At 41.2% G+C, this 23,893-nt stretch overlaps 1 protein-coding gene across 1 annotated transcript in view; it reads left to right on the top strand.

Moving 5' to 3' along the window:
• LOC129815126 (coiled-coil domain-containing protein 3-like) overlaps nt 1–16,269 on the top strand; it is a 39,399-nt gene extending 23,130 nt beyond the window's left edge. The window contains exons 2-3 of the mRNA XM_055868520.1: nt 3,840–4,014; nt 14,329–16,269. Coding sequence (XP_055724495.1) covers nt 3,840–4,014; nt 14,329–14,613 — 460 coding nt within the window. The 3' untranslated portion in view covers nt 14,614–16,269. The remainder of the gene's footprint in view (nt 1–3,839; nt 4,015–14,328) is intronic.
• The last annotated feature ends 7,624 nt before the right edge of the window (nt 16,270–23,893 follow it).

Consider the following 23,893-nt stretch of genomic DNA (forward strand, 5'->3'; position numbering starts at 1 on the left):
TGCCTGGGGAACTGTTTGGGAATGTACACAAGTGTTGGGGCTTAATTATGTTTCTGCTAAGTGCCATGGAATTTGTAGAAGCTGAGTAGAAATTTAAACCAGTGGAAACATTGGCCTGTATTTACTAGTGCTGGTTGACATTAGTGCGCCCTCTGTGAGTATTTGATTGGTTTATACATCAGCTTGTAATCCAATAGGAACCAAATGTCCGGAGACATAGGCCTCATGCTAGACTTGAGAAGTAGGGGAAACACTGGCCATATGCAACAGAGCAAAGAGTGAGAGAGGAATGGATGGAGGAAGGGTGAGAGAGATTGGGCAAGGGATGGAGGAAGGGAGAAAAAAAGGGACAAAACGTACGGTTCATGAATGATGTGGTATAAAACAATCCACAAAGCCATGATTGTCAGGATGGGAAGTATCCATGTCTCAGGAGCATGGAATTAATTAAAACCAGTGCATCAGTTATTGTTTTGAGGCAGATATTGGTTCCAGCGTCCTTCAAAATATATAGTTAAATTAATTTCAAAGCTATTGAAATGAGTACACACAGACGTTCTCGGTGGTCTTGTATATTGTGAGCGTGTTATTGTGTCTGTGCAAAATAGTTAATTAGAACCATATGCATTTTTTGGGGGGGCCAACACAGTCAAACACAGAGTGTTATTCCCGCCGGATCCTCTCTCACCAGCCACATACAGTGCCATCGGAAAGTATTCAGACACCTTACATTTTTCCACATTTTGTTACGTTGCATTTTCTAAAATGTATTAGATCGTTTTTTTCCCCTCATCAATCAACACACTATACCCCACAATGACAAAGCAAAAACAGGTTTAGACATTTTTTGCTAATTTACTAAAAATAATAAACAGAAATATTACATTTACATAAGTATTCAGACAGATTCTTCTTGGGTATGACGCTACAAGCATGGCACACCTGTATTTGGGGAGTTTCTACCATTCTTCTCTGCAGATCCTCTCCAGCTCTGTCAGGTTGGATGGGGAGCGTTGCTGCATAGCTATTTTCAGGTCTCTCCAGATATGTTTGATCGGGTTCAAGTCCGGGCTCTGGCTGGACCACTCAAGGACATTCAGAAACTTATCCTGAAGCCACTCCTGCCTTTGTCTTGGCTGTGGGCTTAGGGTAGTTGTCCTTTTGCAAGGTGAACCTTCACCCCAGTCTGAGGACCTGAGCACTCTGGAGCAGGTTTTCATCAAGGATCTCTCTGTACTTTGCTGTGTTCATCTTGGCCTCGATCCTGACTAGTCTCCCAGTCCCTGCCTCTGAAAAACATCCCCACAGCATGATGCTGCCACTACCACGCTTCACCGTAGGGATGGTGCCAGGCTTCCTCCAGATGTGATGCTTGGTATTCAGGCCAAAGAGTTAAATCTTGGTTTCATCTGACCAGAGAATCTTGTTTCTCATGGTCTGAGAGTCTTTCGGTGCCTTTTGGCAACCTCCAAGAAGGCTGTCATGTGCCCTTTACTGAGGAGCGGCTTCCGCCTGGCCACTCTGCCTGATTGGTAGAGTGCTGCAGAGATGGTTGTCGTTCTGGAAGGTTCTCCCATCTCCACAATGGAGCTCTAGAGCTCTCTCAGAGTGACCATAGGTTCTTGGTCACCTCCCTGACCAAAGCCCTTCTCCCCCGATTCCTCAGTTTGGACGGGCGGCCAGCTCAATGAAGAGTCTTGCTAGTTCCAAACTTTTTACATTTAAGGATGATGGAAGCCACTGTGTTCTTGGGACCTTCAATGCTGCAGAACTGTTTTGGTACCCATCCCGAGGTCTGTGCCTCGACACAATCCTGTCTCGGAGCGCTACAGACAATTCCTTCGACCTCATTACTTGGTTTTTGCTTTGTCATGCACTGTCAGCTGTGGGACCTTATATAAACAGGTGTGTACCTTTTCCAAATCCTGTCCAATCACTTGAATTTACCACAGGTGGACTCTAATCAAGTTGTAGAAACATCTTAAGGATGCTCAATGGAAACAGGATGCAACTAAGCTCAATTTCGAGTCTCATAGCAAAGGTATTTCTGTTTTCAATTTTTTATAAATTTGGAAAAATCTCTAAAAACCTGTTTTTGCTTTGTCATTATGGGGTATTGTGTGTAGATTTATGAGGAAGTTTTTGAAAATTGTAATACATTTTAGAATAAGGCTGTAACGTAACAAAATGTGGAAAAAGTCAAGGGGTCTGAATACTTTCCGAAGGCACTGTAGCTCTTAGGGTTGACCTTGTGTTGCCTCTGCTAACATTCCAGTGCCGGAGATGGCCATCATTATCAACGTTATGAGTGACCCCCACCGTAGGGACAAAACATCAGGCTATCTGGGTCAGACAAAAACATACAAACATAGAGCTCACGCACACACATACACACACATACATGAGGTGCCTTTTTATTTTGTATTTTTGTGCCATACTCGATTTTCGTTCACTACCCTCAAAACCCAATGTAACACTTCTCGCATGCAGCTACTGTCACTCATAACCTAGATGGAGTCTAGACATGGGCTGGGGTGGGGGGGAGGGGTTGGAAGCTGTTGATTGGAGAAGATACTGTAACATTTACTGTTCCGTGATATACTGTTTGTTCTGTGCTGACCGTCATTATTTGTACCTAACAGAATGCATGAGAAAAGTTTTCTCTGAAGAACACTGGTTCAAGCATCTGTCAGATGTTGATTGCTTGAATAATTTGAATAACACAGCTGTTTAACTCCTGATAATCACATTAAAAAACTATCTGTTTGGACAAACACACAATTTCCTTCCAGCTTTATAATTCAAAATGATGTCATACCAGCCCGTTGAACATTTTCCTGCATTTGGAAACAATCCATGGAACCCACTTGTCCTTCCTTCACCGCAATGTAGGCTTGATTATTACTTATAATAAACTTTGCAGGCCATTTCCTGATCTATTCTCTGAAATTAAGTAGCTCAAACATAAATCTGAACTTTTCCTCAGGCTTGCCCTTGGAAAGCAGCCAAAGCTCACAGTAAAGAACGAAGCAGTGCCCTTAACAAGAGGCAGACCAAATAAGTGTGTTATTTCTCCTCCTTTTATGCCAGGGTAACCATGGTGTTGTATTAATATGTATTTTGATGTGAGAGATGTGATAACAGACTTCCTTCATTTGATGGGAGGCGTGCGTGTGCATATATGTGTGTGTGTGCAGATGTCTGCTTGGAGAGGTTATGAGTGACATTTTGTAAACACCACAATTAATAAAAACAACAGAACGAAAGGAGAGAGAATGTGAGACATAGAGAGAGTATGCCACTTAGTTTAGATGAGTTTGGATGTGACTTTCAATGTTTCATCTGGAGGTAAATGTAATTGTGCTGCCAAATGCCTTTGTAATGCTTAAGTAATTTTGTGTAGCTGCTGAAGAATTGTCATAATATTTTACTGCAGGTGCTCTGTTATGCTACGGGTATTCCCCTCCGTGTCACACGATTGGAGGTTTTATTAGACAGCTGTGGCCCAAAGCATAGTTGAGATAAACAGATACCAAAGCCACACACTGAGGAGGATAAAATACATGTTATTTTAACCCTGTCTGACACCCCAACAGCCGCATCACAAAATCTGCCACACTTCAGTCTCAAAGCCTTACAGTGTGTGTGTGTGTGTGTGTGTGTGTGTGTGTGTGTGTGTGTGTGTGTGTGTGTGTGTGTGTGTGTGTGTGTGTGTGTGTGTGTGTGTGTGTGTGTGTGTGTGTGTGTGTGTGTGTGTGTGTGTGTGTGTGTGTGTGTGTGTGTGTGTGTGTGGAATTCAAATGCAATGTATCTTGATCCCCTGTCTCTGTGTTCCTCAGGATGGATGAGAACTACAACATCATCCCCCATGGTGTTAACTTCCAAGATCCAATCTTCCCAGACACACCAGAGAACCACCGCATGTTCGCCAGCCTCTTCCAGTTCTCCAACTGCACGGCCGGAATCACAGTCCACACCTACACCCCAGAGTGGGAGGCTCAGGAAGACAGCCGGGTACGAATTAATCTTATCTATCGCTCTTGTTTTTGTGTGCCTTTGTTATAAAAGTCTTAACAGCACTGCTTAAACAGCAGCTCCTAAACCACCAAAGAGCAAGACCGGCAAAGAAAAACAACCTAGGTTGGAAGAATCTCATCAAAACACATGCAGGAAACCTTTGACAGACACACTATAAACAGCTGATCAAATTTCCTTGCCATTCCACATGGCTGAGGTAGCATGCAGCGTTGCATATTGTAGCAAGTCTTCCATGATCACCTGCACTTGATAGACAGGAAGTTTTTAGCAAAAGGTAGCGCTGCATAGTACTATGTTTAACTTAAACTCCCCTTAACCCCCAATCAGGGAACAGTGCCTATAATGAAACAGAATGCAATAGCAGCAGTGGTGTTTTGAACCCCACATTTTTAGCCTCAAAAATATTAATGATACTTGAGTTAATAAAGCCTCCATACAAACATACAAACATGGTATATTTTTTGCTTTCTTGAGTAAAGCAGCTCCAAAATGCAGGTGTTTCAGCCTAGCTCAGTGCTTTCTGTGGTGGTGGGGCAGCCAGCGGAAAATGCGGAGCGTAGGGGTTGGTAATGTTCTCTAGTTGCGCCGTGATTGGTTTAGTGTTCTGTCACACATGGGGACACTACATCAAAGACAAAGGGTAGAGCTACAAAATTCAAGCCCCTTGGGAGCTGCCATAGAGTTACATTATAAGTGCCCATCCAAGAAGGCTCAAGGTCATTGGCCACAGATAAAATGATGTCAAATCACATTATATCTACAGTAGCTTTGATTGGACATACTTTCAAAATCTTAGCTAGAAGTTAAGGGGTAGGTAACACATTCACCACGCTGATCCTCAGCACGGGGGCCCCTCAGGGGTGCGTGCTCAGTCCCCTCCTGTACTCCCTGTTCACTCATGACTGCACGGCCAGGCACGACTCCAACACCATCATTAAGTTTGCCGATAACACAACAGTTTGATTTGATTTGAGCATCATGAATCAAGTCAACAATCTACTGGCAAATCCTTTTTAATCCTTGTCATATGAAGCGAAATAATGAAGAGAAATTATATATAAAAAGTATCGGTGCTCATCGGGCATTGGACATAAACATTATACAGCAAGTTGGAAATCGTACCTTCAACAATGAGTGGTTTGGAAGGAATCAGTGGCTAACTGTAAGCATTGCAAAGCAATCACTAGCCTGTTATTCATTGGAGTGGGTATGTGGTCCAAATTCTCGGTTTAAGGTACTCTTTTCCAAGCTTAAAATTATAAACGTTCAACATTGGCCATGCTGTCAATCCAGCATGATTTCTGTCACGCTCATAACAAGTGTTAACTCAGAACTGGGAAATCTAACTTCAGGGAGTTCAAGACAACTGGGAACTCAGGAAAAGACTAGCTCCGACTGGGAAAATACATTTTGAACGGTCATCCAACTTCCAAATTGGAATTGTAAATTGGGAACTCGGGCCTCATTCTAGAGCTACTCCAGGAAGATCACTGACATCCTCATGATTCAACCTTGTTTTTCCGAGTTCCTAGATGTTTTGAAAGCACCATAAATCCACAGAATGCCAAACTTTGATGATAAAGTTTGACAAAATTTGCCAACAGTGTTCATCCGAAGAGGAGGAGCAGGGATTCGACCAAAACGCAGCGTTGTAACTTGACATGATTTATTTAAACAAGACAAAAAACGAACTATACTTGATACTAAACAAAATAACAAAACGAATGTAGACTGACCTGAACGTAAGAACTTACATGTAATGAAGAACGCACGAACAGGAAAAACAGACTACACAAAAGAACGAACGTACAAACAAACCGAGACAGTCCCGTGTGGGGCGACAAACACAGACACAGGAGACAACCACCCACCACAATCAATGTGAAGAACACCTACCTTAATATGGCTCTCAATCAGAGGAAATGAAAACCACCTGCCTCTAATTGAGAACCATATCAGGTCACCCTTAACAAACATAGAAACACATAACATAGACTACCCACCCAAACTCACGCCCTGACCGTCAAACACATACAAAATAACAGAAAACCGGTCAGGAACGTGACAAACAGAGGACTGCCGCGCCTCCTTCCTGTTCAAGTGAGCACAGCACAACAAGGTGAATCCATAAATGTCTTGTATGCTGCTGCACAAATTATGTAATATGCCAGGGAGATATGTATACTGTAGCTAAGAAAGTAATACTAAGTGTATGTTGTGTAGTAAGCTGTTAGTAGCCCATGTGCCTCACCCTAATAACTTGGTCTATTTTCCCCTCTGAATTTTGCCTACCGTTCTGACTTGTTGGTGCACATGTAGCCTATAACCTGTTTTAGAGGAATGTAATCATCTAATATTGTAAGAGGTTTCATTGTCGGCTTATATGCTCCCTTTATTTATCCTACGGTTCTGATTTGATGTACAGGGAGAACACTGTAAAAATGTTCTGAACAAACAGTTATATTGACCAAATCCATCCTAGCTCGCTCATTAATGTCTTAATCAAAATTACAGATTGCCTCTTATCCGTTTGTCGTCCCCTTATGCCATAGTTTGTACATCTCAATTGTCAGTAGAAACTACATTTGTTTTTAAGCATGTCAGCCATATCAGATATGCTTTTTTAAAGGCAGTACATTTTTTAAATCTGATTTCCCACTAGCTGATCATTGACTGCGGCAAGCTCTGTGCGTAGTGTAATGAGACAAACAGGGAGAAGTGGTCAAGTTGATTATCCACGCTTATAAACACAGGGTTGCTACTGTTATTGTTATTTGTGGTGGTAATCATTCTTTTTGAGTACATTTTATGAGGGGGGAAGGTATGTAAATTATTTTTACAGTACATGGGGATGGCCATGTGAAAATGTTTTTTACATCCCTAATAGTGGCTTTGTAGTCAGGGCTAACCACAATCTTCAAAGGCCCACTGAGGAGAGGCTTGTAAGTGTAATTTGTTCTTTGTGGCTGGGAGACCAGAATTCTTTAGGTGGTGGATAGAGGCCTTGCTCTGAGGGTCCAGACAGTCAGACTCCCATTGGTTAGAGCTCTGCTGTGCTTCTCTCTAAAAGTGTCAATGCAGAATAGAGTATGTTGACTGGAGAGTAGGATGTGGGATGCGGCTGAGAGACAAGGAGAGGCATACAGGTTTTTTATCCATCTATGGACTTTTCTACAATGAGCACAGAACAGAAATCTATTAGACTGTACTTCTTGTAATGGCTATTTGACCAAGAAGGAGAGGGATGGAGTGCTGCATCAGATGACCTGGCCTCCACAATCACCCGACCTCAACCCAATTGAGATGGTTTGGGAGGAGTTGGACCGCAGAGTGAAGCAAAAGCAACCAACAAGTGCTCAGCATATGTGGGAACTCCTTCAAGACTGTTGGAAAAGCATTCATCATGAAGCTTGTTGAGAGAATCCCAAGAGTGTGCAAAGCTGTCATCAAAGCAAAGGGTGGCTACTTTGAAGAATCTCAAACATAAAATATATTTAGATTTGTTTAACACTTATTTGGTTACTACATGATTCTATATGTGTTATTTAATAGATTTGATGTCTTCAGTATTATTCTACAATGTAGAAAATAGTCAAAATTAAGAAAAACCCTTGAATGAGTAGGTGTGTCCAAACTTTTGACTGCTACTGTAGGTAATACCTTTTGGTAAAACTTTATTTGGGTAGTCCATCTGTAGATACTCTACAGGCTATCAGGAACATTTCAACTTAACTCTTAACTTCTTATGGCTGGGGACAGTATTGAGTAGCTTGGATGAATAAGGTGCCCAGAGTAAACTGCCTACTACTCAGTCCCAGAAGCTATGGGTATGCATATTATTAGTATATGTGGATAGAAAACACTCTGAGGTTTCTAAAACTGTTTGAATGATGTCTGTGAGTATAACAGAACTCATATGGCAGGCAAAGACCGGAGAAAAAATCCAACCAGGAAGTTGTAAATCGGAGGTTTGTAGTTTTTCAACTCATTGCCTATTGAATATACAGTGGGATATTGGTCATATTGCACTTCCTAATGCTTCCACTAGATCTCAACAGTCTTTAGAACCTTGTTTGATGCTTCTACTGTGAAGGAGGGGGGAATGTGGGCTCTTTGAGTCAGGGGTCTGGCAGAGTGCCATGAGCTGACCACGCGCGTTGACGTGAGAGTTAGCTTGCGTTCCATTGCATTTCTGAAGACAAGACAAGGAATTCTCCGGTTGAAACATTATTGAAGATTTATGTTAAAAACATCCTAAAGATTGATTCTATACATTGTTTGACATGTTTCTACGGACTGTAACGGAACTTTTGGACTTTTCGTCTGCTCGCGCGTCATGAATTTGGATTACTGGGCTAAACGCGCGAACAAAAAGGAGGTATTTGGACATAAATGATGTACTTTATCGAACAAATCAAACATTTATTGTGGAACTGGGATTCCTAGGAGTGCATTTTTGATGAAGATCATCAAAGGTAAGTGAATATTTCTAACGTTATTTCTGACTTCTGTTGACTCCAACATGGTTTTGTTGTCTGAGCGCTGTACTCAGATTATTGCATGGTTTGCTTTTTCCGTAAAGCTTTTTGGAAATCTGACACAGCGGTTGCATTAAGGAGAAGTCTATCTCTAATTCTGTGCATAACACTTGTATCTTATATTAAAGTTTATGATGACTATTTCTGTAAATTGATGTGGCTCTCTGCAAAATCACCGGATGTTTTGGAAGCAAAACATTACTGAACGTAACGCGCCAATGTAAACTGAGAATTTTGGATATAAATATGCACTTTATCGAACAAAACATACATGTATTGTGTAACATGAAGTCCTATGAGTGTCATCTGATGAAGATCATCAAAGGTTAGTGATTCATTTTATCACTATTTCTGCTTTTTGTGACTCCTCTCTTTGGCTGGAAAAATGGCTGTGATGTTCTGTGACTAGGTACTGATCTAACATAATCGTTTGGTGTGCTTTTGTCTTAAAGCCTTTTTTGAAATCGGACACTGTGGTGGGATTAACAACAAGTTTATCTTTAAAATGGTGTGAAATACTTGTATGTTTGAGGAATTTTAAATTTTAAATTTCTGTTGTTTGAATTTGGCGCCCTGCACCCTCACTGGCTGTTGTCAAATCGATCCCGTTAACTGGATCTTAGCCGATCTCAGCCATAAGAAGTTTTAACCTAACCCTAATCTTAACCCTAAACCTTACTCTAACCCTTTTGCTAAACCTAATCCTAACCGTAACCTTACCAAGCAGTTGCTTAGCAACAGATAGTTTGTTGATAGTAGGACCATCTTTAGAGCATTTACAGATGAACTATCTGGACTGTTCAAATTAAGTGTGACCAAATTATTGGAACAGTTTCAAAGCCCTGTCCTGTGGTCCTGATTTGAAGTAGGTTGAGGGAAAAGTGTGCCTCATACGCATTGTAAGATACTGAATGCTAGTAAACATGACTATGTGACCTCCCGGGTGGCGCAGTGGTCTAGGGCACTGCATCGCAGTGCTAGCTGCACCACCAGAGTCTCTGGGTTCGCGCCCAGGCTCTGTCGCAGCCGGCCGCAACCGGGAGGTCCGTGGGGCGACGCACAATTGGCATAGCGTCGTCCGGGTTAGGGAGGGTTTGGCCGGTAGGGATATCCTTGTCTCAGTATGTAAAATGTATGCACTCTACTGTAAGTCGCTCTGGATAAGAGCGTCTGCTACATGACTAAAATGTAAATGAAGTCTACACATTTCTCCATAACCTATCCATGGTTCACCTCAGAGTTTCAGTGTCAAGATCAACGCCAGTGATTACATCATAGAGTCCTGTACGGTCCCTTTATAGAAACGAATAGTCTTTAGACGCCAGTCATTGAATTCAAGATTTACATCAGTCTTCTCTGTTTCCAATCATGTGCTGACTGCACATAAAAGCCTTCTTTCACGGTGAAGGAATAAGAATTGGCCTATGTTTCCATTAATGACCACATCTCAGCTCAAATCTGTAATCAGAGTCAAAGCCAAGGAAATGCACAATGTTTTTCTTATGATTACACTCGTATTACAAAATAACTGGAAGGAATGGCTCTGCCCACAGGCTGCACTGTGTGACAGCACAACGCAATCATATACTGTCATCATGCCACACAGACATGACTGTTACTGCTGTGTAAGAATGACATTCTAGGGACTTCACATGTAAAACGAATGATAATTACCCAACACACATGCTGTTATGATTATAGTGGTCATTTTCCGGCGCTAGACTGAAAATCTCATGCCCAGCTGTCTCATGCCGAGCTGTTTTCCCTCAAAAACCTTTAAGATGTCCCTCTGATTACATGGGAAAATGTTCCACTAAGGCTGGAAATAAATGTATTAATGAAGAGATGAGTGTCAAAATTGCATGTTATGTCAATGATTCTATGGAACCTGGGTCCCTACCATTATGACCACAGTAATACATCATTCACCTGCCACTTGTGATTAGTGTTTTTTGGTTTGGTTGCGTAAACATTTGAACGTATCAACATTTTTCTAACTGGGTTGGCTGCCATGTGAAAGATATGATAGGGATAGCATTGAAAGATGTCTACGGCTATTATGTATCTGTGGTGCAGGTGTGGACCATACGTTGGATAAAGATGCACAGATCACAGTCCAGATTTTTCAACTCCAGACATTTTCAAGGGCAATTAAATAGGTATATGTCCACAATGGAGCTTGTTCTGGAAAACCATAGCATTTCCAATAACAATGACAGAAAGATGTGGAAATGGGGACTTTACTGTGGGTACCTCTGGTCTGAATGAAACACATACTCAGGCAAACAAGCTCCATCTCTCCTTCCAAATGTTTTGGTTACCTGGAATTTGCTGTTAAGAGTTACCTGCTGAGTGGCCTGGCTGGTCTAGCAGTAATGACGCAGCCTCCAGCACATACTGTATATACTATATACTGTATACAGTGTCGGCATAGGTTCGAATCTGGCCTACTGCTATTTGACAAAACCTCATTGTTTTTTCCCTATTTACTCAGTGGTCGATAGAGCTATAGATACCACATCTTATGACAAACAACTTACAGTGCCCTCAGAAAGTATTCATATCCCTTTATTTTTTCCACATTTTGTTACGTTACAGCCTTATTCTAAAATTGATTAAATAAAAAATGGTCCTCATCAATCTATACACAATACCCCATAATGACAAAGCAAAAACTGTTTTTTAGACATTTTTGCAAATGTATTAAAAATAAAAACTTAAATATCATATTTAAGTAAGTATTCAGATCATTTACTCAGTACTTTGTTGAAGCACTTTTGGCATCGATTACAGCTTTGAGTCTTCTTGGGTATGACGCTACAAGCTTGGCACACCTGTATTTGGGGAGTTTATCCCATGCTTCTCTGCAGATCCTCTCAAGCTCTGTCAGGTTGGATGGGGAGCTTCGCTGCACAGCTATTTTCAGGCCTCTCCAGAGATGTTCGATCAGGTTAAAGTCCGAGCTCTGGCTGGGCCACTCAAGGACATTCAGAGACTTTTCCCGAAGCCACTCATGCATTGTCTTGGCTGTGTCGTTGTCCTGTTTGGAGGTGAGCCTTTACCCCAGTCTAAGGTCCTGAGAGCTCTGGAGCAGGTTTTCATCAAGGATCTCTCTGTATTTTGCTACGTTGATCTTTCGCTCGATCCTGACTAGTCCCTCAGTACCTGCATCTGAAAAACACCGTAGGGATGTTGCCAAGTTTCCTCCTGAATCGTGTTTCTCATGGTCCTTCAGGTGTCTTTTGGCAAACTCCAAGCGGGCTGTTGTGTGTCTTTTACTGAGGAGTAGCTTCTGTCTGGCCACTGTCCATCAAGCCTGGATTGGTGGAGTGCTGCAGAGATGGTTGACCTTCTGGAAGGTTCTCCCATCTCCACAGAGGAACTTTGCAGCTCTGTCAGAGTGACCATCCGGTTCTTGGTCACCTCCCTGACCAAGGCCCTTCTTCCCCGATTGCTCAGTTTGGCTGGGTGGCCAGCTCTAGGAAGTGTCTTAGTGGTTCCAAACTTCTTCCAATGAAGAATGATGGAGGCCACTGTGTTCTTGGGGACCTTCAATGCTGCAGATATTTTTTGGTACCCTTCCCCCGATCTCTGTCTCGACACAATCCTCTCTCGGAGCTCTACGAACAATTCCTTCAACGAAACATCTCAAAGATGATCAATGGAAGCAGGATGAACCTGAGGTCAATTTCGAGTCTCATAGCCAAGGGTCTGAATTCTTATGTAAATAAGATATATATTATTATTTTTTTGACTTTTGCAAACATTTCACTTTGTTATTTGTTATTTGTTATTGTGTTATTGTGTGTAGATTGATGAGGGGAAAAAAATATTTAATTCATTTTAGAATAACAAATTGTGGAAAAAATCAAAGGGTCTGAATACTTTCTGAATGCACTGTATATAGGAGAGGTCGCAATTTACGCGATCAACAGTCCATGCCAACAGCCAGCCACAAAATAAAATGAGCCAGGCTCTTTTACGCCCTCTTCCGAATGGTAGCTATAAAGGCAGAGGTTGCGCACAGTGCAGCAATATGATGAAGTGTGAAAGTTTCTGCCACCCACATAGAGGAAAACAGTTCCAAATAAATGACATTGTTACATGCTCCACCACCCATGTTATCTACATGATTATATGTCCATGTGGGCTGTGTAGGTAAAACCTCTCGTTCTCTGAAACAGAGAATTAGTGAACATCAGGAGAAACGACAGGGATTTTCCAGTCGCAGTACATTTTAATGACCAAAAACATGACATTTCTACCTTTTAGATTTTGTGGCACAGAGAAAGTTAAGATATCAGACAGGGGAGGGGATATAAATAATACCCTGAGCGACAGAGAATGTTTTGGGATGTTCACCCTCCAGACATTATTTCCTGAAGGTCTTAGTGATGAAATGCCCATGCATGTTATGTTGTAAATGTGAACATGAATTAATGCCACCACTTCAGATGACTCTGACGTTTTTCTTGCGCTGTACCCAATGATTTGTGAAAACTTGCTTGATGGGTCGATGTCCTCATTGTGGTTTTACAGATGTGTTTAATACGTTTTATGTACACACTTTATTCGAATATTTATGAAATGCACATTGTTTTATTTGATAACACTTACTTATTTTCCCTTGACTCCAACCACATTCGATGTATTGAACGGATGTGGGTGGAGCTATGTCTACATAAGGGTGTTAATTTAAAAAACTCACAAAAGCTTTGACGAAGGCCGATACACAAAGCTTAATTAATAAATAGCAGTGATACTATCAAGAGCAGTGTGTGGGTTTCTTATTTTTTCTCATCTTATTCAACTGTTACCATGCACCTGCAAAAAAGCTAGCTCAGATGTGCAAGTGTCTTTTGAATTTTAGAACTACTGGCTATAAAGTATCCAAAAGAACCAGGGAATCTCTTTAAATACATGTAGATTTTACTGTTAGTCTTAGAAGATTTGACACTATCAACAAACATGATAGGTTACTCTCCTCAGTACTACCACTGTTAACTGATGACACCTGTCATCATTCTGAAGAAATGACCTTGTGTTTATCGTTAATCATTAAAGTTGTGCGTCATGTGTTTTGAATGAAGGGAATATTCTTCAGTTGGATGGTATGTTCACCTACAACTTAGCTGTAGAAGTTTCTCACTCGTTCTTTTTGAGATGTACTTTATCTCATACCAACCTGATTTTTTAAAATTAAAGTAAAAACACAGTAAATTAGCAGATATCTTTCATCCTCAATCTCAGTGTATTCTCTTTCAAAGGATTAGGTCTAATTCGTGACATATGAGGTGAAAAATTATTAGAATCTGTCTCAGACTTTCCATCACTGAAGTGGATCTCTATTGTTTGGCACAGAATAAATTGTGGCTTGACACGACTATTTTAGCATATCCCCCCTACAAGGCAAGCATTTGTTTTCTGAAATATGTTTCAAAGAAAGGAGATGAATATATTGGCCTTTTGAATTAAATTATAGATTTCCAAACATTAAGACTGTATCAGGAACTTGAGTAACCATAGGATCTAAAGATTCAGGACTGAATTAGTGTAACAACTTGGTTGGGGTTTGTGCAATGGATCATCAAAGGTCTAAAACAATGATGGGAGCAGCATGCTAAACAACAGCCTGAGACTTTATTCTCTGAACTCACACATCATCTGAATCAATTATGATCAACTTCAATCTGGTAAATTAGCATTTTGCTCACTTCCTGTTGACTGACTTCCTGCTTCCTGTTTTTTCCAGCTGCTGTGCTCAACGGTGCAGAAGGCCCTCTTTGAGGAGGAGGAGCGTGTGAAGACTCTCTCCCAAAATGTGCGTTCTCTGGAGAAGGCCAACAGCCATCTGCGGGACAAGGTGAAGAACATGAAGCGCCTGCTACGCCAGGCCAAACGAGACACCAAGGACCAGAAGACCCTTCCAATGAAACAGCTGCACAACCCCGAGCCCCCCCACCCACACCAGGACACCACACAGGACCAGAAAAGACCCGCCCTCAAAAAGATCCTCACCAAGACGCTAAAGAACTGAGCCTAAACCCACCCCTACCACCACCACCTGTTGCACTGCAGACATGGACAGGCTTAAAAGGATATAAGAACTGTATAGAATGTGACATCAGGAGAAGGATAAGTAGGCTATAGACAGGTATTGTATGTAATAGTGTATCATGTCAAAAGCTTTGGAGATAGAGGAATTGCATACCCTTAATGTGATGCAGACTAGGCACACCTCTGTTACAAGAAAGTGCATTCAGCAAATCAGAAATGTTTTGTATCCTGAAAAAAACAACGATGCAGTAAAACAACGATGGAGGTTTCTTATTATTTTTCCCTTCAATAATATAAACCTATAGAATAGCCTTCATAATTTCTAAATATAAATCAAGTTATTTCACACACATATACTCAGTATGGATCTATAAGGAATGCATACACTACAATGTGATAAGCATTTATTGTCATTGCAATCACATTGTGTCACTCTGTTCTTACCACAGGAAGAGTAGCAGGACAATTTGAGGAAACCCAGCTAGCAATGAGGAATCGGCCCAGAAACGGCCCTCTTCCGGGGGGGCGGAACTGATTGAATCGGCTGCCCAGAATCGGCCCAAGTACATCGGCCGTTTCTGTCTACCAGAATTCAGCCGACGTTGCCGGCATCTTACCAGAATCCCCCCAGAAGCGGCCTGATGCAAATGTAAATAAATGCGTTCAAAATTACCCAAATTCGTAATTTTAAATATGACTATTATACATACAAATTATACCCATCCACAAAAAAACACCATACACCTGGTGACCGTGTCAGCGAGTCGCTACAGCGTGATGGGACAAGGACATCCCAGCCGGCCAAACCCTCACCTAACTCGGACAACGCTGGGCCAATTGTGCGTCACCTCATGGGTCTCCCGGGCGCGGCCGGCACGGGTCTCAGACCAACATCTGTAGCTCCATCCACAAAGTTTTTAATGCTTATCAATTGCCTTGCACAAAGTATCAAACTTCTAAAATACTACACAGGACTCTTAAAGAATAAAATAAAAAAATTGTATCACAGAAACAATGAGAAAATATGGAAAAAATGTATAATGAAATGTTAACTATATAAAGCAGCCCGTGTAATCATCTGCCAGAGAGTAGCCGCAATCGTCCTGAGCCTAAAGTAATACATTTGGGCCAGATAACTCTCACCGGAATCGACCCGAGCACCAAGTTATACATTTGGGCCAGATAACACACACCGGAATAGGCCCGAGCTCAATCCCCGCATCCTAGCCATAAGTAATACTGCCAAAGGTGGCCCAGACTCAGTGTCCCGACTCTCAGCCGGAATCGGCCCAGATCCACTGTGCTAGCTGGGAAACGTTGTCTTGGATCAAATGTGATTTCCACACACAGGCTGAGACGGCACTCTTGCTTCATTACGACTCACTGGTTATAGAACAGTGAGAACAAAACAGACGGGGGTTCGCTTCGATTGTTGACAACATGTAAGCTGTATTTAGTCTCCAAATGATTATTGAAAACATAAATACATTTGCACAATGAGGACTTCTCTCAAACACATCGTTACACTTTTTGGATAGCAAGCTAGTGAATTTTAGCCATTTTGGCATTGACATGAAATCAATGAAAACACCTCAAAACAAGATATGTTAGCAAGAATAAGATAAAACAAGATAAAACTAGCTGAAACGAGCCAGCTACGAATCGCAAAATGGCATCTTCTTGTCATTTTTGCTAGCTATCTGATCATTCAGAATCATAACAAAGCAAGGCCACATTGATGCACACTCATAATTTCTGTGACGTTGTCAGCCAACCCGTCTATACAACTGCTTTGTTACAAACATGTAAGCTGGGGGATATGGTAATCACAAAGTCTCATCCCACCGGGCCTTCCTGACCCCCTATCTCATCCAAACTTTGCTCCCATACTCCCCCCCCCCCCCCCCCCCCCCCCCCAGGTCCCCTAATCTCATCTCATCTACCATAGAGTAGAGGTCAGTGCTGCCTCTGTGAAGCCTTATCCTCCTGTGAGGGTATAATATTGAAAAAAATAATAACATTCTGATAAATAAGGTGAGGTGTTTGAGCTATGTTGGCAGGTCAAAGTCTCCCCCTGTAATTTTACACACCTCTCACACCCCAAACATGCCCAGGCAAACTATTCTGCCTTCCCCATAGTGGAGTTCGATGCCAGTCTCCATGCCAGGTGAGATGCTGCCATGGTAGCTGACACCTTTTGGAGAACTAGTGGGAAAGTCAAAGAAAGGCCTACAGGTGTGCTGGCAAAACCATGTCAAGGACCTCACACTGCTGCCCTGAGGATGCGAAACCCCAAACAGTCATACTGGTTAAGAACATCTGCTAAATGACTTGAGAGTTACATGTAAAAGGTTACATTCTGTCCTTAACTTAACTGATGCTGGATCACCTCTACAGAGTACAGGGAGTTTGATTTAGTGACAACACAGACGATAGACAACACAGATGCTAAACTCTTAATACTGCATCTATGGCTCTGATAAGCTCTCGCGAACCTTCCCTCCCCAGTCCCAACTATAACCATTACACACTAAACAACAAATTCTGTTGAAATCTAGATGTTTCTCATTTTGCCAGTTATATGGTTATTATTAACCAATAATAACTTTATCCCAAGGGCTTCCAGGTTTATTTGTTATTTTTTTTAAGATCCCAGCTTTTTTTGGGTTGTTTATACATTTCTATTGAGTGAAACATTTGTTTTTATATTTGAAACAGGGTGCTGAGCACTCAATAAATACAACCACTAGCCAATGAGGTGTGATGTGGTACAGTAAAATATTTTTCTGTGTCAGAAGTGAGAGGCGTCCCTAGTCTCCTATTATGTGTTGTACTTGGCTTTTATGTTTGTCCTCTTCAAACAATAATCATTTGGTTGCCTTTAACCTTAGTATATTCATGTATGACAGCAAATAATGAAAAAAATAAACATACATTTTTTTACATTTGTATTGCCATCTTGCAGATTCTCAATAGTATGAGCTTGTAGTTTTATTATTAGCGAAAATGTTGTGATTGACTTCCAGGCGTCCATATCTACTGTAGCATCGCAAAGATCAACATTGATCATTCCCTAAATCTGATCCTTGCCACATACAGTATCTCATTAAAGACCAGTACTGATTAGCAACAAACAGGTCACTACATCCCAATGGAACAAGATTGTCATAATCGAGCAAAATAATTAAATTCAATGCCTGCAGGACGTTATTATTTGGCACACTTCAGACACATTGAGGCTCTTACGATATGATAGGTGTTTGTTAGGTCAAGCCCACACTTCTCGCATACACTATATATAAAAAAGTATGTGGACACCACTTCAAATTAGTGGATTCGTCTATTTCAGCCACAACCTTTGCTGACCGATGTATAAAATCGAGCACACCACCATGCAATCTCCATAGACAAACATTGGCAGTAGAATGGCCTTACTGAAGAACTCACTGACTTTCAACTGGCATAGGATGCCACCTTTCCAAAAAGTAAGTTTGTCAAATTTCTGCCCTGCTAGAGCTGCCTCAGTCAACTGTAAGTGCTGTAAGTGCTGTTATTGTGAAGGGGAAACATCTAGGAGCAACAACAGCTCAACCACAAAGTGGTAGGCCACACAAGCTCACAGAATGGGACCGCCAAGTACAGAAGCGCCTGTTCTCGGTTGCAACACTCACTACCGAGTTACAAACTGCCTCTGGAAGCAACTTCAGCACAATAACTGTTTGTCGGGAGCTTCATGAAATGGGTTTCCATGGCCGAGCAGCCACACACAAGCCTAAGATCACCAGGCGCAATGCCAAGTGTCGGCCGGAGTGGTGTAAAGCTCGCCACCATTGGACTCTGGAGCAGTGGAAACGCGTTCTCTGGAGTGATGAATCACACTTCACCATCTGGCAGTCCGACGGACGAATCTGGGTTTGGCGGATGCCAGGAGAACGCTACCTGCCCCAATGCATATTACCAACTTTAAAGTTAGCCGTCTTTCATGGTTTGGGTTAGCATTTCGCTACACCCGCAATAACATCTACTAAAGATGTGTATGTGACCAATAAAATTTGATTTGATTTGATGAGGGATGACGCTTTTTTTTCTTCAAAGTAGCTACCCTTTGCATTAATGACAGCTTTGTACACTCTTGGCATTCTCTCAACCAGCTTCACAAGGAATGCTTTTCCAACAGTCTTGGAAGTGTTCCCACATATGCTGAGCACTTGTTGGCTGCTTTTCCTTCACTCTGCTGTCCAATTCATCCCAAACCATCTCAATTGGGTTGAGGTCGGGTGATTATGGAGGCCAGGTCATCTGACCCAGCAATCCATCACTCCTTCTTGGTCAAGTAGCCCTCACACAGCCTGGAGGTGTGTTTGGGGTCATTGTCCCGTAATTTCTTTTGAATGATAGTCCCACTAGGCGCAAACCAGATGGGATGGCATATCGCTGCAGAATGCTGTGGTAGCCATACTGCTTAATTGTGCCTTGAATTGTAAATAAATCACTGACAGTATCACCAGCAAAGCACCACCACACCATCACACCTCCTCCTCCATGCTTCACGATGAGAATCGCACATGCAGAGATCATCCGTTCACCTACTCTGCGTCTCACAAAGACACGGCGGTTGGAACCAAAAATCACAAATTTGGACTCAATAGACCAAAGGACAGATTTCCACTGGTCTAATGTCCATTGCTTGTGTTTCTTGGCCCAAACAAGTATTTTCTTCTTATTGGTGTCCTTTAGTAGTGGTTTCTTTGCAGCAATTCGACCATGAAGGCCTGATTTACGCAGTCTCTTCTGAACAGTTGACGTTGAGATGTGTCTGCAACTTAAACTCTGTGAATCATTTATTTGGGCTGCAATTTCTGAGGCTGGTAACTCTAATGAACTTATCCTCTGCAGCAGAGGTAACTCTAGGTCTTCCTTTCCTGTGGCGGTCCTCATGAGAGACAATTTCATTGTAGTGCTTGATGGTTTTTGCGACTGCACTTGAAGAAACTTTCAAAGTTCTCTAAATGTTCTAGATTGACTGACCTTCATGTCTTGAAGTAATGATGGACGTTTGTCATTGGTTATTTGAGATGTTTTTGCCATAATATGGACTTTGTCTTTTACCAAATAGGGCTATCTTCTGCGTACCACCCCTGCTTGTCACATCACAACTGATTGGCTCAAATGCATAAACCTCTACGGGATCGGTGTCCCTAACCTGGGACGGTTGTTGCTAAAGTGCCCTAATGTGACTAGAAGGATGTTATAAGTAACAGCCAACTTTCCAGGAGATATACATGTCTTGTTAAGGCAAAATGCTTAAATTCTTGTTCATCTAACGGCACTGTCCAATTTACAGTAGCTAGTACAGTAAAAAAATACCATGCTATTGTTTGAGGGGAGTGCACAGCAACAAACGCTTTTATCACGCCAACTGGTTTGATACATTCACCTCGGAAGGTAAATAATGTACTTACAGTACATTCAGTAATCTTTTTGTTTTGTTTGTTTGTTAAAATCCATTTTTATATTCAAATGTAGGAACTGGGTTCTACAGTTTGAACCCCTGCTGTCTCTGTTTGTCTATTGTTGTGACCTAGATGAAAATCAGATCACACTTTATGACCAGTTTATGCAGAAATCCAGGTATTCCCAGAGGGTTTACATACTTTTTCTTTCCACTGTATACAGGTCAGATTGTCTAGCTAGCTACATTTTCAGATAGCATACATTTCTAATTTTGTCAGAAAGTAATTTTCATTGCAAATTAAAGCGTACTGTTAGCTAGCTAACATTAGCTGGCTGGCTCACTAGCTAACTTTACGTGTATGATATGTGTAGTAATATTATTTGTCTCTCAGAAAGTCATTTGCACTGCTAGTTAAAGCCTAGTATTAGCTAGCTAACATTAAACCTAATTTGTTAGCTTTAGATAAAAGTCAATTGCAAAAGTATTAATCCCACTTGGCTTTTTTACTATTTTGTTGCATTACAAACTGTAATTTAAATAGATTTTTATTTGGATTTCATGTAATGGACATGCACAAAATAGTCCAAATTGGTGAAGTGAAATGAAAAAAATTACTTGTATCAAAAAATTCGATTTTTTTTTTAATGGATTAGTGGTGCGGGCATATGTATTCACCCCCTTTGCTATGAAGCCCCTAAAAAAGATCTGGTGCAACCAATTACCTTCAGAAGTCACATAATTAGTTAAATAAAGTCCACCTGTGTGCAATCTAAGTGTCACATGATGTCAGTATATATATACCTGTTCTGAAAGGCCCCAGAGTCCGCAACACCACTAAGCAGGGGCACCACCAAGCAAGTGGCACCATGAAGACCAAGGAGCTCTCCAAACAGGTCAGGGACAAAGTTGTGGAGAAGTACAGATCAGGGTTGGGTTATAAAAAAAGATCCAAAACTTTGAACATCCCATGGAGCACCATTAAATCTATTATTAAAAAATGTAAAGAATATGGCACCACAACAAAACTGCCAAGAGAGGGCTGCCCACCAAACCTCATGGACCAGGCAAGGAGGGCATTAATCAGAGAGGCAACAAAGAGACCAAAGATAACCCTGAAGGAGCTGCAAAGATAAGCAAACATGTTTGGTGTTCGCCAAAAGACATGTGGGAGACTCCCCAAGCATATGGAAGAATGTACTTTGGTCAGATGAGACTAAAATTGAGCTTTTTGGCCACCAAGGAAAACGCTATGTCTGGCACAAACGCAACACCTCTCATCACCCCGAGAACACCATTCCCACAGTGAAGCATGGTGGTGGCAGCATCATGCTGAGGGGATGTTTTTCATTGTCAGGGACTGGAAAACTGGTCAGAATTGAAGGAATGATGGATGGCGCTAAATACAGGGAAATTCTTGAGGGAAACATGTTTCAGTCTTCCAGAGTTTTGAGACTGAGACGGAGGTTCTGCTAAAGCAACACTGGAATGGTTTAAGGGGAAACACTTAAATGTCTTGGAATAGCCTAGTCAAAGCCCAGACCTCAATCCAATTGAGAATCTGTTGTATGACTTAAAAATTGTTGTACACCTGTGGAACCCATCCAACGTGAAGGAGCTGGAGCAGTTTTGTCTTGAAGAATGGACAAAAATCCCAGTGGCTAGATGTGCCAAGCTTATAGAGACATACCCCAAGAGACTTGCAGCTGTAATTGCTGCAAAAGGTGGCTCTACAAAGTATTGACTTTGGGGGGGTCGAATAGTTACACACACTCAAGTTTTCATTTTTTTTGTCTGAATTCTTATTTGTTTCACAATAAAAATATTTTGCATCTGTACCTGCATATTCATGCATGGTAGTAAAGATATGAGTTGGGATTATGGTTCCTTGTTTATCTAGCTAGCTAGCTAGCTAGCTACATGTCTAAACAAAAGACTCCACTACGCAAGTAACTGTTCCGTTTACACCTTCTGTATCTTGTTCATGTGACAAATAAATGTTGTTTATCAAACACGGTAATGTGAAGAACAACATGACCTTCACCAAAGTTAAATTAGGATATAACATTAGGCCAACAAGACAGTGTCCAAGTTCTAAAAATCTCTGGTAGAATGCCCTGCTTTTATTTTGTCACACTCACAACCGTAAAACATTTCTGTAATTAGCTCACCATTAACTTGTAAATAATGATCGTGTTGTGAGTTTATTTTCCTGTAATAATGAACCAAAATTTGCTGAAGTTTAGACGTTGTCAGCTATGATATGGTCATTATTTAACTTAACCTTAGCTAGCTAGCTATCAAGCTAGAAACTAACCAAAACATTGTTTAGAAAGTTGATTTTAGTTGCCTGGTTTGCTAGATTGACATATACAGAATACATTTTTAAACCAATGGGTTAATTGGTGTTAAAATAGACCAGTTATGCTATTTTGGACCACCAGGATGCTGATGTCATGCAGCCTGTTGTTTTTGTGTTTATACTTTTTCATAAGGACAATGACAAGTTTGATGTTGGATGACAATAGAATGAGCATGATGTCACTGCGACAACTGTCTACAGACATGTCAATAAACGTAGTATAAACCAGGCTTTAGTCTTGAAATATTTGATTGTTTAGTACACTACCATACTCACTCTGTTTAGCACATAGTCTCACATGTGAATTCTTAAAGAGATGAGTGGGGATAAGGCTTAAGATGGTATGAATGATGCTGAATGGGTGTAGACAAAGAAGAGCTCTTCAGTAGGTGTATCAAAACATTCAAGGGCCATCTTCTCATAAGTGGGGTTACAAGTTTATCAACTTTCAAAACCCTTTGTTCCTCAACTGTAGTGTATGACATTTCATTTTCTAGCTCTGAGTCTCTACTTTTATCCAATGTAAAAAAAAAAAAAACACATAAGACCGAATCGAGCCGGTCGGTCACAAATGGTTTGTTGAGATCGGTTAGGAAGAACTTGACTGGCCTGCACAGAGCCATGAACTCAACCCCATTGGACTGAATTGGAACAGCGAGCCAGGCCTCATTATTTATTTTTTAACTAGGCAAGTCAGTTAACTTTTTAGTGATATGACTGCGTGCTCCTCGTTGTTTTTCTCCAGTATTGGAAACAGTTTATTCCGTCTTAAATTGTATCGATTATTTACATATTAGGGTACCTGAGGTTGGATTAGAAACGTTGTTTGAAATGTTTGGACCAAGTTTACAGGTTACTTTTTACATTCCTTTGTAGGCATGTTGGGCGAGTTGGAACAGGTGTATTTCTGAATCATACGCGTCAAATAGACTGCCATTTTTGGGATATAAAGAAGGACTTTATTGAACAAAACGACCATTCATTGTGTAACTGGGACATTTGGGATTGCAAAAAGATGAAGATCTTTAAACGTAAGTGATTTATTTTATCTCTACTTCTGGTTATTTATCTCCGGTATTGAATATACTATTTTCCGTCTTAAATTTTATCGTTTATTTACATATTAGGGTACCTGAGGATTGATTGGGAACGTTGTTTGACATGTTTGGACCAAGTTTATTGGTAATGTTTGGGATTCATTTTGTATGCATTTTGAACGAGGGGAAACCGGTGGATTATTGAATGAAGCGCGCCAAATAAACATACTTTTTTGGGATATAAAGAAGTACTTTATCGAACAAAATGACCATTTGTTATGTAACAGGGACCCTTGTGATTGCAACCAGATGAAGATCTTCAAAGATAAGGGATTTATTTTATCGCTATTTCTGACTTTCGCGATGCATCTGCTTGGTTGGAAAATGTTTTTAATGCTTTTGTTTGCGG

This window comes from Salvelinus fontinalis, chromosome 18 (assembly GCF_029448725.1).
Source record: "Salvelinus fontinalis isolate EN_2023a chromosome 18, ASM2944872v1, whole genome shotgun sequence".
NCBI lineage: Eukaryota > Metazoa > Chordata > Actinopteri > Salmoniformes > Salmonidae > Salvelinus > Salvelinus fontinalis.